This window comes from Ursus arctos, unplaced genomic scaffold, assembly GCF_023065955.2.
Source record: "Ursus arctos isolate Adak ecotype North America unplaced genomic scaffold, UrsArc2.0 scaffold_9, whole genome shotgun sequence".
NCBI lineage: Eukaryota > Metazoa > Chordata > Mammalia > Carnivora > Ursidae > Ursus > Ursus arctos.
Genome location: NW_026623111.1, coordinates 19,525,501 through 19,540,361, shown reverse-complemented (window position 1 = coordinate 19,540,361; position 14,861 = coordinate 19,525,501). Strand labels below are relative to the sequence as shown.

At 43.5% G+C, this 14,861-nt stretch overlaps 1 protein-coding gene across 4 annotated transcripts in view; it reads right to left on the bottom strand.

Annotated features, from left to right (window-relative positions):
- Positions 1-6,770, bottom strand: part of ZCCHC4 (zinc finger CCHC-type containing 4) — a 50,116-nt gene extending 43,346 nt beyond the window's left edge. The window contains exons 1-3 of one of the 4 annotated variants that reach the window (XR_008958382.1): positions 6,603-6,764; positions 5,508-5,626; positions 4,657-4,739 (exon numbers count right to left, since the gene is read on the bottom strand). Coding sequence is in view for 2 of the 4 variants with exons in the window: in XM_026514536.4 (XP_026370321.1) it covers positions 4,657-4,739; positions 5,508-5,626; positions 6,603-6,729 (329 nt within the window). In the remaining 2 variants the exon portion in view is untranslated. Of the gene's footprint in view, positions 1-4,656; positions 4,740-5,507; positions 5,627-6,602 lie in introns of all 4 variants that reach the window. The other 3 variants (XR_003320490.4, XM_026514536.4, XM_026514537.4) reach the window with 3 other exon arrangements.
- Between the last annotated feature and the right edge of the window lie 8,091 nt (positions 6,771-14,861).

Below are 14,861 nucleotides of genomic sequence, written 5' to 3'. Positions count from 1 at the left end.
CGTATGTTTTCACATTTTAGCATCTATGACATTGAGATATGATATACAATGCCATCAGCCAGACAGAGGTCATGATGTAGCTGAGACGGTCCCCCCACGTGCAAACCTGTCCCAGCCCTTCATGCTGTCATCTCTCCGACTCGGCACAGCACGCTCTTGGAACTACACGCGAGGGTCACTGCCATCACCTACAATTTCAGTCCCAAAACACAAAGGTATTATACATGCGGTCAGGAACTCAAACGGAGCAACAGAACATACGTTTCATATTAGGGAAGCAAATACTCATCCTTGAAAGAATGACGACAACAATCAAGGGCCTTAAAGGAAAAAAGAGAAGGAAGATCCCCATCGGTAAAGCTGTGTCAGGTTGTTACTTAAACACAATCAGAAGGACCACCTATCCCTCACCAAGTGATGCCCACTGAGGGCAGGAGAAGCTGCCAAATCACCAGGAAGAGATGAAAGACGGCTTGAAAGCATGGAAGACTGGGGTACAATTCGTTCACACACAGGACTCTCTGCGGCGCTTAGAACACCAAGCTTAATTACTTTTAAACAAAGGAAAAGAAGAACACTGTTAAATGAACCTCCACTTATATATCTTTGTGCCTTGTCAAAACTGCTCCTCAGAAAGCTTCCCTGCTAATTTATTAACCTTCTCTTGACAAAAGATAAAGGGAGATCTCGTGCATACTTCTTTCATTCAAAATCACATCATAATCATTCATGCATACTGCTTTAAAATTTAACATTCAGAAACAAGGTTTTTTAGAAGTATGGTAGGAGGAACATGAGAGCGTAAGGGCTGAGGCTTGCTCAGCACTCCCTCCTCGGTGTACTTTCTACCCATACCCGGGGGCAGAAGAAATTCATTCCGCTGCATGGCTCAGCGTGATTCACAATTTGCAGGCTAGCATTTCGAAATGTCATATTTATTGATCTCCGTTTGATGTTCCATTTGCCTTTCCTGGAGTAGACAAATTATGTTTATGGCATTTCCCTAATAGCAGACCTTGAAAATCTGAGTTTAAATGAGCTCTGAAAAAACATAACCAAATGAAATATCAACTAAACAAAACTATACGGATGCACATAAATTAATGCTTATTTTAGCATTAAAATATATCTTCTCTAAGACTTCACAGGTCACAATAAGGTGCCAACTTACCACATAATAGAATAACATTTTAGGGTGTAACAGGCAGCTAAAAACTATAAGGAAAGTCAAATCTCAGACACAAAATGTAAATCTGCCAACTGAACCCATGAAATATAAAGCACGGTTCAAAGAGTGAGATTAAAAAAACGCATATCTAATCCCATTTCATAGCTCCTAGACATCTGTGCAGCACTACCAGCTCCGTAATAAAAATCAAGTTACACGGGCCAATTTATCTTGCGAGCGACCATAATTCCTTTCTAACAATCTGGAAAAGAAATTATCAATGAAAAGCTATTGTGAGTCCACAGTGACAGATGAAGGTTTGCATTATAGAACAGGAATCATGTTTAAATGCGTTTTAATACTTCCAAATGGAGCACTTATTTCATAAGACAATTTATAAATGAGTTGTAGAAAGTTAACTTCGAAAACAATTACAATCTCAAGTTATAGTACATCACCCTTAGGTTCACGTACACACAAGGATGAACGGCTAGTCTCAGTTTTCTCATCTAAGAGGACAGGTGACTGAATAACATAGAATAAGGAAGTTAGCAAGCTTCTGATTTTAAAAAGCTTTCAAAAGTTTAAATTTTTAGAGGAATGGCTGATTTCAAATGTTTCGCTCCACAGAAAGCCCCTAAGAAAGCACGACAGCATCGATCACAAAGCGAGGCAGTGAAATCAATGATACTACATTTCAAAAAGCTTCAAGTTCCCTCCATCCTCCAAAACCTGCTCAAGTCTCATGTCCTTCCACTGTATTGATCAGCGACGGCATGAGGAAGCGGTATCATTGCTGATTTCCAGAGCACTCAGTGTTTCCCATCAATATTTTCTACACTGAGCACATTCTTCTTAGCATTGCATTATCTTTGTGTATCTCAACTCCATCACCAGTATTTTAAGTTCTTTTTGAGCCCTCAACAAAGAATGAATACATGGATGGAAGGAAGCAAGCAAGCTTGGGCAACAAAATCCAGGGTTATGGGTTACAGATGATTTAAAATGTTGAGAAGTATTTTATTAAGACATGCTCTCAAGAATCAGCACTAGATTAGAGATGAAAGTATGACCTCCAAGAAATGACCTTTTGAAAATTCTTTAATACTTCACATTTTAGCTAGAGTTTTTATTTTCTAATTAATATGAAATATGAATTTCCAAAACTATTTTCAAAAAACCACACCCTGGCAGTACAAAGACCGAACAGTGGCTTAGCTCCGGACTAAAATTTTATTACACAAGGAAACAAGATCACCTAGATTTTCTTACAGAGTTTAATTGAATCACCAATATCCTTATGTCATAACATAAAAAAACAGGCTTATCAGATAAAATCCATAAGGCAAAGTACAAGAGACTATGTATACACATTACGGCTACGACCTTGTAAAACACAAACTCTGGCACAGGTTAAAAAAAAAAAAAAGTCAGGAGAAAATACTACAAAATGAACAAGGTGATGGGTTCAAAGGGAGAAACCATGGGGGATATTTTTCTCCTTTCTACTTTCTGCATCTTTGATATTCTATTCTATGTCTTTATGATAATCTCACTATATCTCTATATAACTCACATTTTATCTCCTTAAATCATTACACATCATATGTTAATTACGATCTGCTTTTATATATAAAAATAACATTTTAGAATCAGAGGCATAAGTGGAGTCACTGCTCGGTCATTCTAGCAGTAAGAACTTAACGGAGTCACTCAACTTCCCCAGGCCTCAATTTTCTCATCTAAGTAAACCACCTTAGCAAGATTACATAATTCTCATGTCAAACACCGCCCACTAGCCAGCTCACAGGAGTGCTCAATTTACATGAACTCCCTTGTAAATATTTTTTGTTGTTGATTGAATTTCCATGTAGTAAGTAGTTTTCACTGATTACGTACTTTGGTTAGGACTGATCAAGTTATCTTAAACAGCTTCCTCCATCAAAAGACTTCAAAACGTAAAAAGTTCAAGAAAGGTATTTTGAACAGAAACCCAAGTTCTCCTTTCCACTTAACATAGATAAGACCTCAGAATCCTTCAGAACACAGCAGCCCAGGTAACCAAAGGAGTTTCCCTGACAGTAAAAACCTGTTTGTCACCAGGAACCCAGACCAAGGGTTTCTTAAGGAGCTTCTCCCAGCATAAACAAACAAGGCCGATGACACGGGAGGAGACGGCTTTCCACAGGTCTCCAAAGAATTAAATCCAGGATTCAATTCCCAGTCACCCAATAAAACATTTCAACAACGTAGCTTTTTAAAAAGAGATGTTCACAGCTTTCAAAAAGTGTTTTAGTTCTTTTAGTATTTCAAAAAAGAAACATCGTGGTAAATCTTCCTAACAGTGGATATGACAATGGATTCCTAGCTATAACATCAAAAGCAAAGAAAACAAAAGCAAAAATCTGATAAACTGGACTTCAACAAAATTTAAAAACTCTGTGCATCAAAGGACATCACCAAGAAAGTGAAAAGGCAATCTACAGAATAGGAGAAAGTTTGTACAAATTGTTTATCTGTTAAGGGCATAACATCCCTTAACATATAAATAACTCCCACGACTCAACAACAAAAATTACAATCCTATTAAAAATGAACGAAGGACTTGAATAGACATTTCTCCAAAGAAGATACACAAATGGCCAATAAGCACACAAAGATAATCAACATCATTACTCATTAGGGACCCAAAATTCAATGCCAACAATGACACATCACAACTACTAAGATAATAAAAAAACAGAAAATAGTAAGTGTTGACAAGGACGTGGAGAAAGTGGAACCCTGGTACATTGCTGGTGGGAAATGTAAAATGGTGCAGCCACTGTAGAAAAGTTTGGTGGTTCCCCGAAAAACTACACACAGAATTACGGTATGATCCAATAATTCCACTCCTAGGTATATACGTCAAAGAACTGAAAACAGAGATTCAAACAGTCATATGCCAATGTTCACTAGAGCATTATTCACAACAACCAAAAGGGGAAAACAACCCAAGTGGTCACTGATGAATAAAGAGATCAACAAGAGGTGGGGTGTGTGTGTGTATATAATGGAATATTATTTGGCCATAAAAAGGAGGAGGTTCTGACACATACAACATGGACGAACCCAGAAAACATGCCAATAAGCCAGGCATAAAAGGGCAAATATATGATTCCATTTACATGAAGTAGCTAGAATAGTCAAATCCATACAGTATAGTAGAGGTTGCCAGGGTTTGGAAGGAATTGGCATGGGGAGTCCAACAGTAACAGAGCTTCTGTTTGGGGTGATGAAAAGATTTTGGAAATAGGTAATGGTGAAAACTGCACAACACTGTGGATGTAATTAACGCCACCGAAATGTATACTTAAAATTATTAAAATGTAAAATTTAATGTTATATATATTTTACCACAATACATTTTTTTTTTAATGAAAGTAAACACAAAGGCACAGGGAAAAACAAAACAAAAATAATAAATAAAAATGACAACACATCAGCACCTTTCCACACACTGCGTTCGGGATAGAGGAGGCTGACATTTTCGGTTATGAGCTTCACGGGCAGCAAGTCTAGCTCCTGACAACTGAAAAGGAATAAAAACACCATTTAATAAACTATCAAACTTGCTACCATCCTAGAAAATCTGGTATCACATTCTGACATCAAGAAGCCAATTAAAGCAGTTCAATGTTGTAAACCAGCATCTGTTTTGGGGGAAAACAAAAAAAACGCATTAAACTGGGAAAGTTCCAGAGTACTATGAAGTAATACCTAACATATTAAAGCACTGAGCGATTATCTCACACACGGTGATTTTAACAGTTGTGCAGAAGAGTTGTAAACAAGACTGTTTTCCAATAAACTTAACAAAGCTGAAATTTTTCTAGACAAAACTTTCAGAAACTTTAACTGGAGCTGAGTCCAAGAGGACTCCAAGCTCCTAACTATATCTCTAAGTGCTTTCATCGGTTCTACAGTAGCCCTATAAAGGGTCCTCAGTGCAAATGTTAAAAAAAATGTTTTTCTAAAACACTCTCTGGAATGATCACAACTCAAACTCTTTAGGGAGAAATCTGTATTTGCAAATAAAGGATCAGCCACCCAGTACTGACACCTCAGAGTCTTAAAGGAAGGGTCTTTGAGACAGTTGTTTACAACATCAGCACTCAGAGTAAGTTTAGAGTAAGTATAAACTCCAGTCTTTAGAACCAAAACCCAAAGTGTATCTTCATCTATCTGAAGAGATTTACCTCACTTAATGCTCAAGCTGCATGTTTTTATTGGTTTAGACATTCTCAAATTGTCACACACATCAGAAATAAAAAAATATATGTCCAAAAAGTTGATATACCTTTTCATCTTCCCACTGAAAAAAATTACACTCTTTTCTATCTCTACAGGCTGAGCAGGCATAAAATCTCCGTGCTTCTTCTTTTCCTTGGTTCACCTTTACAAACAGAAGAGTGGGTCCTAGTTCCGGAATGGGAAAAAAACATGTCAAACAACAGTCATCTACATCAAGTGCCTAGTTTTCACCTCTCTTATTTTTTTTTTTAAGATTTTATTTATTTATTTATTTGACAGAGATAGAGACAGCCAGTGAGAGTGGGAACACAAGCAGGGGGAGTGGGAGAGGAAGAAGCAGGCTCCTAGCGTTGGAGCCTGATGTGGGGCTCGATCCCATAACGCCAGGATCACGCCCTGAGCCGAAGGCAGACGCTTAACCGCTGCGCCACCCAGGCGCCCCTCACCTCTCTTAAATAAAACTTTATTTGGTTTTATGCACAATTTGTCATAATTAAACCCACCGCTCTGTTTAATTACATAATTTTCCCCTCTCACATTTAGGCACTCATCACCGGAGACACAACTCTTGAAAACTAGTCTCTGCAGAAAGAAAATGCCTTGTCAGTTGCTGTCTACATGGTGAGTGATCTGGGTCCTTAGACTAAAATATGAGAGCGGAGCACTTTGCCACCTCCACCCAGTTATCCTTTCAGTGAAAATCTGAGCTTTTGGAGTTGGGCACATCCTCTCTCCACAAATTAGAGAAAAACTGGGTCTGGTTTCTAAGCAATAATTCGTGCTATCCTTTCCCCTAACTTTTTAAAATAAAAAGACAGCAAAACAACCAATGAAATCCCCAAGTACTTAACGGATTTACTCAGTAACATGCATCCCCTTTGCCTAGACTCTGCCTCTTCTCTTGAGGGGGGAAAAAATATAATAGCCACGGAGCCAAAACCACCACAGTGAGGACTTTCTATGACAGTTTCTTAAGTAAACTGAAAACACTACGTCCCCAGGAAAGGCCGTTTTTTTGACATCACACATGGTGAAAGAGAGGAAGATAAAAATCTGGGAGCCCTGCGAAGCCCAAAGTATCCTCAGGCTAACCTCTGCCCCTCGCGCCGGACAGCTTGGCTGAGCCCAGACGCACACCCACCGTGAGGGCACAGCGGAGCGGGTGTGGCAGGATCGGAAGGAAATACCACCTCCACTCCCGAGCTGCCCTGACGACCCGCGATCCCCTCTGCCTCTACTGTTCCCAGCCAGTCCCTGGGTGCCGCCATCTTCCCGCCACCGTCCCGAAAGCCTCAGTCCAAACAGAGGAGTCTGAGAAAGAGTGCCGCCGCGCCGTACGAGGACTCACAGCGCCCCCGCGCGGTTAGGAGGAACTGAGGCCTCCCGGGCTGCAGCTCCGCCCCGAAAAGCAGTCCCTTCTGCCCCTGGCTGCCCCTAAGGGATCCCTGGAGGGCGGCCAGGGGTAGAGGTTTTGGGGGTAAGGGACGAGGGTGGGGGTGTTTGTAGGCAATTTACTGGACCTGTGCAATAAGCTACCTATTTTCTGCTTTACCCTTAGCACCTCAAGTACCCTCCTCTCGTAAGAATACAGCCAAAAGATGAGATGACTCTCTTGAGCAAAGATTTGGTGGGGTTTTAAGACCAAAAGGCAACCTTACCACCACCAGCACCTGACAATAGAAATAGCTGCAGCAACCGCCTTTGAGGAAATATCCTCTTCTTTTGTTTTCCCGAAGTCAGAGTCACACTGTCCTCTTCTACCTCTTGGGCTGCACTTCCCGTTGCACGTTACAGTTGCACATCCATCCACATTAATACGTCAGAGAGAGAGAAATAAAGCAGCCCCTCTTTGCATATGACATGATTGTCTACATAGAAAATGCCAAGGAATCTGCAAAAATAATTCCAGCTGAAATTGAGTTCAGCAAGGTTGGAAGATACCAGATAAACAAACATACAAAAACCAATCATACTTCTTTGTACTAGGAATGATCCCATGAACATCCAAACTAGAAATAAAACACCACTTACAATTGCTCAGATAAATTAAATACTTAGGTGTAAATCTAACAAAATATGTACAGGACTTGTATACAGAACACAACTAAATGCTAATGAAAAATCAACGATCTAAATAAACGTAAAGACTGTGTTACCAACATCGTGAAGATGTCAGTTCTCCCCGGGTTTAGTGCTTGTACAAGTTTAAAACAATTTCAGGGGTGCCTGGGTGTCTCAGTTGTTTAAGCATCTGCCTTTGGCTCGGATCCTGATCCCAGGATCCTGAGATCCAGCCCTCATGGGGCTCCCTGCTCAGTGGGGAGCCTACTTCTCCCTCAACCTCTGGCCCTCCCCCCAGCTCATACTCTCTCTCTCTCTCTCACTCTCTCTCTCTCAAGTGAATAAATAAAAATCTTCAAAAAAAAGTTTAACACAATTTCTATCAAAATCCCAGCCAGATTTTTGTAGATAAAGATGATATTATTCTGAAATGTACAGGAAAAGCAAGGGAACTAGAATAGCTAAAGGAACTTTGAAAAAATAAAGTAAGAGGAACAAGTCTAACCAATTTCAAGGCATGATGGTACACACACACACACACACACACACACACGCACAGAGTTGTAGATGGAATAGCCAAATGTCTCCTTATAGTATTAAAGGATTGACTTACACACCCATAGTAACATCACCATTTACACACTGTGGTGTCTTAATGTAGAAATATTGCTCTTTTCCATGCACATTTCAACCAGTGGTATCACTTAAATCCTTCACGTGTGCCTGTAGTATCTGGTCTCTGACGTAATAAGGCCCCCGTTCAAGCTGTCCAGCGCAAGCTGCCAAGAGCACGTGATCTGCACTTACACGTCATCTGGATAGAAAACACTACATCCAGATATGATGATACTTTGGGAAATTTTATCTCAAGACCTAACGTCACATTAGCATTAGCATTAATACATCCATTTTAGAAAATTTCTTGGGGCGCCTGGGTGGCTCAGTCAGTTAAGGGTCTGCCTTCAACTCAGGTCATGATCTCAGGGTCCTGAGATCAAGCCCTGCGTTGGGCTCCCTGCTGGGTGGGAAGTCCACTTTCCCCACTCCCTTTACGATCTCTCTCATTCTTGCCTGCTCTCAAATAAATAAAATCTTTTTAAAAAATGTCTTATAGGTACAGATTTGTGATCATTTAAAGACTTCTTTACAAAATTTGCAGTTGAGTTCCTGAAATCATACCACCAAGAATAGTCACAGAATCTGTATTTTCTGATTCTCTCTTAAATAACTCTGATGCTGTGGGGTGACCTAGAAGCAGGTATGGATTCGCAGACTTTACAGGCAACCTTCGCCAAACAGTACAAATACGATAGGGTTGACCCAAATAAGGCAAATGAGAGAGTATCCCTCAGTGTGAGACAATGTGCAAGTTTCAAAAATAAGGCAGTTCCCTCCTTTCTGGGGGATAATTTTGGGAAGAAAAAAAACAAAACCCCACCTCACCTTATATTCGACATACATGGTAAAAGTCATGGACTCTGAATATTTGCTGAGAGAGGCATAAATATAAGCTTACAACCGTAAGATGGGAATGTTTCTTTTTATTGTCTGTGCAGGAAAATTCCTGAGCGGAGCAAAGCTGACGGACATCAGCAGGATCCTCGAAGGAAACCAGGGGCAGAGCTGGAAACGGGTCCCCCGAGCCCCGAGCGCGGAGACAGACCCTGGGTGCACTCGGTCTCACAGAGCGGAATCTCTGACGCCACTAACATGGGCTCGGGTTCAGCGACTCCTCCTCGGGAGGATGTGGACAAACCACTGAGCTTCCCGCAGGGGCCAGGGAGGCTCCCTCCTTACTTTGTTAGTGGGGTTAGAAGCGCTCCCACCTCCAAATCCACTGCAGAGAAAATGGTTCAAGCCCGAGGAGCATTTTGTAGTAACACCTGAGAAACTTCTTCTCTGTATTCTGTAACAGACCCCAGTTTCCCTTTGGAAATCCAACCCTCCCCAGTTTTAGCCCATGTAGTGGGAGAAATACAAAGGACCAGAGGGACTGGCTTGGGTTTGGGCAGATGACCAGGGGCTTCTGCTGGAATGGTTGGGAAAGAAACTACAATAGTTAAATTTTGTCATTTTAGTGGCATGTGTCACGTGAATTGTTCACATGTCACACAGGTTCAGCCTTCCCATCTTGCCTGGCCCAGGTGACCGGCTTGTCTAGGGTCACCTTGGCAGGGGTAATTCGTCTCTGCCCCATGTGTCTCTCATCCTCCTCCTGGAACCAACGGGACCAGCCTGGACATGTGTTTCTCATGGGAATGGCGGGAGCACATGAGTTAAGAGAAAGAGACAAGCATCAGGAGGTCTAGGCTTGGAGCTACCCCTGTCACTTCCGCCATATGCTTTTGGGTCAGGCAAGTCATGTGGCCAAGCATGGCGAACCTGGCAAAGGGCATGGGTCAGAAGGGGGTGAAGAAGTGGAGCCTGTGGCACAATCTGTCACTGAAGCACCATTCACAGCAGCCACCACGTGGCTGTTGTATTTGTGGGAGTAATGGTTGTTGTGGTTTCCCACCACTCAAGGAGCACCTGCCTTGGCAAAAAAAGCCAGTAGGAGGAGAGCAGAACAAGGAAATAGGAATGAGTGAGGACACCATACGAGCACCTAGATCAAGCCATGCCTGAAGTTTTCACTTATATGGGTCATAAATTCCTTTGTCTCCTTAAGCCAGTTTGAGATGGGGTGGTTCTATCAATGACACCCAAGAATGCCAACTCTATGGCTCTATGGCTGCAGCCATAATATGGGATGGATATATCTGTGTGTTAATATGTGTTGAAACCCTTTACCAGTCAAGACAAGCCAACCCTGCTCTCCAGTCTCCCTGCCACACCCCCTATCAGTCTGCCTGCCATCTTCCCCATCTATCTCTTCTGGCCCTTGTCGTGGAAACTTGTTTCCCCACCTGCCCTTTTTCTTGCTGCCCCAAAGCAAGTACAAAGTCGCCTACATTATTATTATTATTATTATTATTATTATTATTATTACTATTAAAGTAAGCCCCACCAATTCATGACCCTAATATCAAGAGTTGCATGCTCTACTGACTGAGCCAGCCAGGCACCCCACAGACCTACTTCTTTTTAAAGGGAAAACCATCAGGGGAGACCACCAGAAACAAAGGAACTCTACAAAGACTTCACTGTGACTATGTCTGCCCTCTGGTTATGGATCCTAACATCCCTGCTCACAAGGTCATTGCTGTGGATTGAACTATGTCCCCCCCAATCCCCGCCAAATTCGTACGTTAAAACTCTAACCACCAATGTTATGGTATGGGGCTTTTGGAATATAATCAGGTTTAGATGAAGTCGTGAGGGTGAGCTCCCAAATAGGACTGGTTCCCTTATAAGAAGAAGATGAGACACTGGAATTTGCTTGCCCTCTCCCTCCCTCTCCCCTCTCCTTCTCTCTCTCTCTCTCTCTCTCTCTCTCGCTCTCTCTCTCTCTCTCTGCCATGTGAGAACACAGCAAGAAGCAGACCACCCACTGGCCAGGAAGCTGCTCTCAGCAGGGACTGAATCTGACAGCACCTTGATCTTGGGCTTGTCAGCCTCTAGAACTGGGAGAAATAACTTTCTGCAGCTTAAGCCATGGGTCTGTGGTGTTGCCGCGGCAGCCCCTTGACCAAGACAGTCATGCATCCCGTCCACTGTCCCTCTCTGCTTTGATTTCTGAGGGGAAAGCTCACCAAACCTCTCCCCACCCCCGAGAAGCCTGAACTCTGACAACCGGGCTGGGGAAGGACTTGGATCCAAAGGGACTTCGTGCGGTTTTCCTCGGATCTTTGAAGAGCAGCAAGGACGCTGCTGAGCCAAACACCCTGAAAGTCAGGGCACTTGGAAAAGCTACGGAGACTCGCTGGTCATTTCTTAGGTGCCAGGCTTGGCCAGCATCGTGGGGCCGGACAGGCAGGAGCCCCCGCTGGAAGGGATATCAGAGAACAGCAGAGACATGGAGCCCCTGGGATGCGCTCCAGGGCCTCGGGAGGGGCTGCACCCACGCGTCTCTTCGTGCCTGTGCCCGCCCCTCTAGCAGGAGCTCTGAGAACAAGGGGCAGAAGAGAATGTGTGTTGACGCGCGTGACAGTGACTGTTCTGCTAACACAGAGAAATGAAATTTAAGGGGCGCCTGGGTGGCTAAGAGTCTGCCTTCAGCTCAGGTCATGATCTCAGGGTCCTGAGATCGAGCCCCGCATCGGGCTCCCTGCTCAGCAGAGAGCCTGCTTCTCCCTCTCCTTCTGCTGCTTCCCCTGCTTGTGCTCTCTCACTCACCCTCTCTCTCTCTCTAAAATAAATAAAATATTAAAAAAAAAAGAAATGAAACTTAAAAATAAATAAATCTATGAAAAGCAAAGTTCCATGGGCGGTAGGTTAGGTAGTGTTCCCCCAAAGATTTGCATCCACCCAGAACCTTGGAATGTGACCTTGAAATAGGGTCTTTGCTGATGTAATGGGTTACGGATCAAGGTGAGCCCTAAATCCGACAAGAGCGTCCTTTGAGGATTGGCGAGGACACAGAGAGACACGCCGAGAAAGCCATGTGAAAATGGAGGGAGGCACAGATGGGAGTCCTGTGGCCACCAGCTGGGCCATGCCTAGGGTCGCTTGAATCGAGGAAGAGGCAGGAAAGGATCGTCCACTAGGGCCTTGGGAGGGAGCATGGCGCTGCTGACAGGTGCAGAGCTGCGAGAGATACATTTCCATTGTTTAAAGCCCCCAGTTTATGGCACTTTGTGATGGTAGACTTGGCGAAGTCATATACCTTGTCCACGGCTTTGTTCCCAGAGAGCCCAGCTCTGCCATTTATCTTCCAAGTGACCTTGGGGAAGTCACTATCTGAACGTCAGTGTCTTCACCTATAAAAATAGCCATGACTACCACCAAGGCCTGGGCGTGTTGGAGGACACGACAAAAAGAACAGAGCACTCTGTCAACAGCCCAGTGATATGTACACATTAGATATTACACTGTTCCTTTATGGCTGTGCTCCAATGTGTGAGGGAGCCTCTATAAGGAAGAGAATTCCACGTATGCCAGATCATTCAACATAGCAGAATGCAGGTGAGATTACAAGAAGGCAGATTTAGGCTAAAAATGAGCATGGAATTCCTGCACCTGCACCCTGGGATGTAGATTCTTTTGCAAGTGGTGTTTGGAAGGAAAAACCTGTAAAGAAGTGAGGGGAGCTGGAAAGGGCAGGGGTAGAGCTGAAGCGAGATGTCTTTGCAGCTGGAGTTGATCCTCAGCCTGATGCATAGGGAGTGCTGGTGTGTGACCAGCCCTGCGGTCCTGCCTGCTTTCAGGGGAGCCCTACTGTACCCCACCATCAGTCAATCCCAACCCCAGACTAAGAAGACGTCCTCTGTAAGACCCTTAAAGGAACTGACTTCACTGGGAGATTTACCTCCTTATTCTTTACCCCTTTTTCTTCCTTCTGGTGGAATGCAGATGTGATGGTTGAAGCTCCAGCAGCCATTTTGGACCTTGAGGTAACCTCGAGACAGAAGGCAAAAAGATAGAAGGAACTAGTCTAACTACACTTCTTTTATGTGAGAATAAATCCTCATCTATTTAAGCTACTTGCATTTTTTTGTTTTTTAAGGTTTTATTTAGCCCCGAGCCCCCAAGATTAGGTTGGATGCTCCTGTTAGGTGCTCCTGCAGCAGCCCGAATGTACCTCAGTGGATTTAATTTTCACTCCACATTAAAATTGCCTGATTGCTGGCTTGTGTTTCTCTCCACGCTGTAAGCCCTTTGACAGCAATGGTTGTATATTCTTTTATCCATGGTGCTGACACATAACAGACATTTAATACATATTTACTGATTAAATGACAACTGAAATCAGACTCAGAAGGGACCACTGAGTCACTTCGTCTAGTGATTCCAACAAGGGCCATGCCACCTCCCAGGGAGCACTTCGGGAATGTGCGGAGGAGTTTTTGGTTGTCACAGGGTTTGGGGGGGGGGTGTCTTACTGGAATTTAGAGAGTAGGGGTTAGGTGCCAAATAATCTGTAACAGTTGGGACAGTCCCATGCCACGAAGAATGAATTACACTAAGTCTTGCACAACGTTTTTTTTTAGAATCTGGAAAGACATTTATGTAGGTGAATAACCTATTTTTACTTATTTGAATCTAGAGTCTACTTTGAGTTACATAAACAGAAAATATTTTTGTACAATTTTAACATACCTGAATATGCCAGGAATGCAACTGCTGTGCATATCAAGGGGAAATTATATTTGCTTTTGTCCAGATAGAGAAAAAGAATGGTGCACCATTGTGGAAAACTCACATGAGCAATAGCAACATGGCTCATGTTATCTGAGTTCCCCCCAAACAACCCTCTGTACCTGCCTTTATAGCTGTTTCAGTCAGCATATTATATCTGTCAGCAATTTCTGGGTAACGAGCCAGTCCAAAACAAAGTGGCCAAAAACAGCAGTCATTCTCCCCCATGCATCTCAGGTTGGCTGGGGGTTGGCTGATCCAGGCTGGGCTCAGCTGGGCGGTTCTGCTTCAAACTCGGTCTGCTGGGCTTGGCTCCGCACTTGGGTAGGGCTCAAGTCTGCTCCGTGTGTCTCACCGAGGGCCCCAGGCTGCAGGGCCAGCAGATACTGGGAGGAGCTCTTCTCATGATCAGGGCAGAGGTACAAGAGGGCAAGTCCCACTGCACAGTGCACCTCAAGCCTTATTTCAGCCTTGGCTGCTATGATGTCACTTGGCCAAAGCAGGCTACGTCAGCAAGCCCAAAAATCAAGGGGTGGAAAACTAAAAGTATTCTCCTGCCTTGGAAGTGGAGGAATAGGGTGAATATTTTTGAGTAAAAAAAAATCGAATCCACCTTAGGAGTGACCCTACACGAATCTCCTAATTTAGCTCTGATTTTAAAATGTCCTGTATAGGGGCGCCCGGGTGGCTCAGTCAGTTGGGCATCTGCCTTAGGCTTGGGCCCTGATCCCAGGGTTCTGGGATCGAGTCCTGCATTGGGCTTCCTGCTGAGCAGGGAGCTTGCTTCTTCCTCTCCCTCTGCCCCTACCCCACCCCCACCCCCCACTCGTGCTTTCTCTCTCATGCTCTCTCTCTCTGTCTCACATAAATAAAGTCTTTAAAAAAATGTCCTGTATAAGTAAAAAATTCAGATTTGCCTTACTTATCTTAAATCCAAGTGTACTCATTTTAAGAAAGCATGTGCCTCTGACTGCTTTGTTACATCGTAACAATGAGGTCATGCTAAGCATTTACATATGAAACACATGTTTTATTGTAAGTAACTGTCCTTTTATTTTGAAATGTTTTACAGAGGTGCCTGGGTGATTCGATCGGTTAGGTG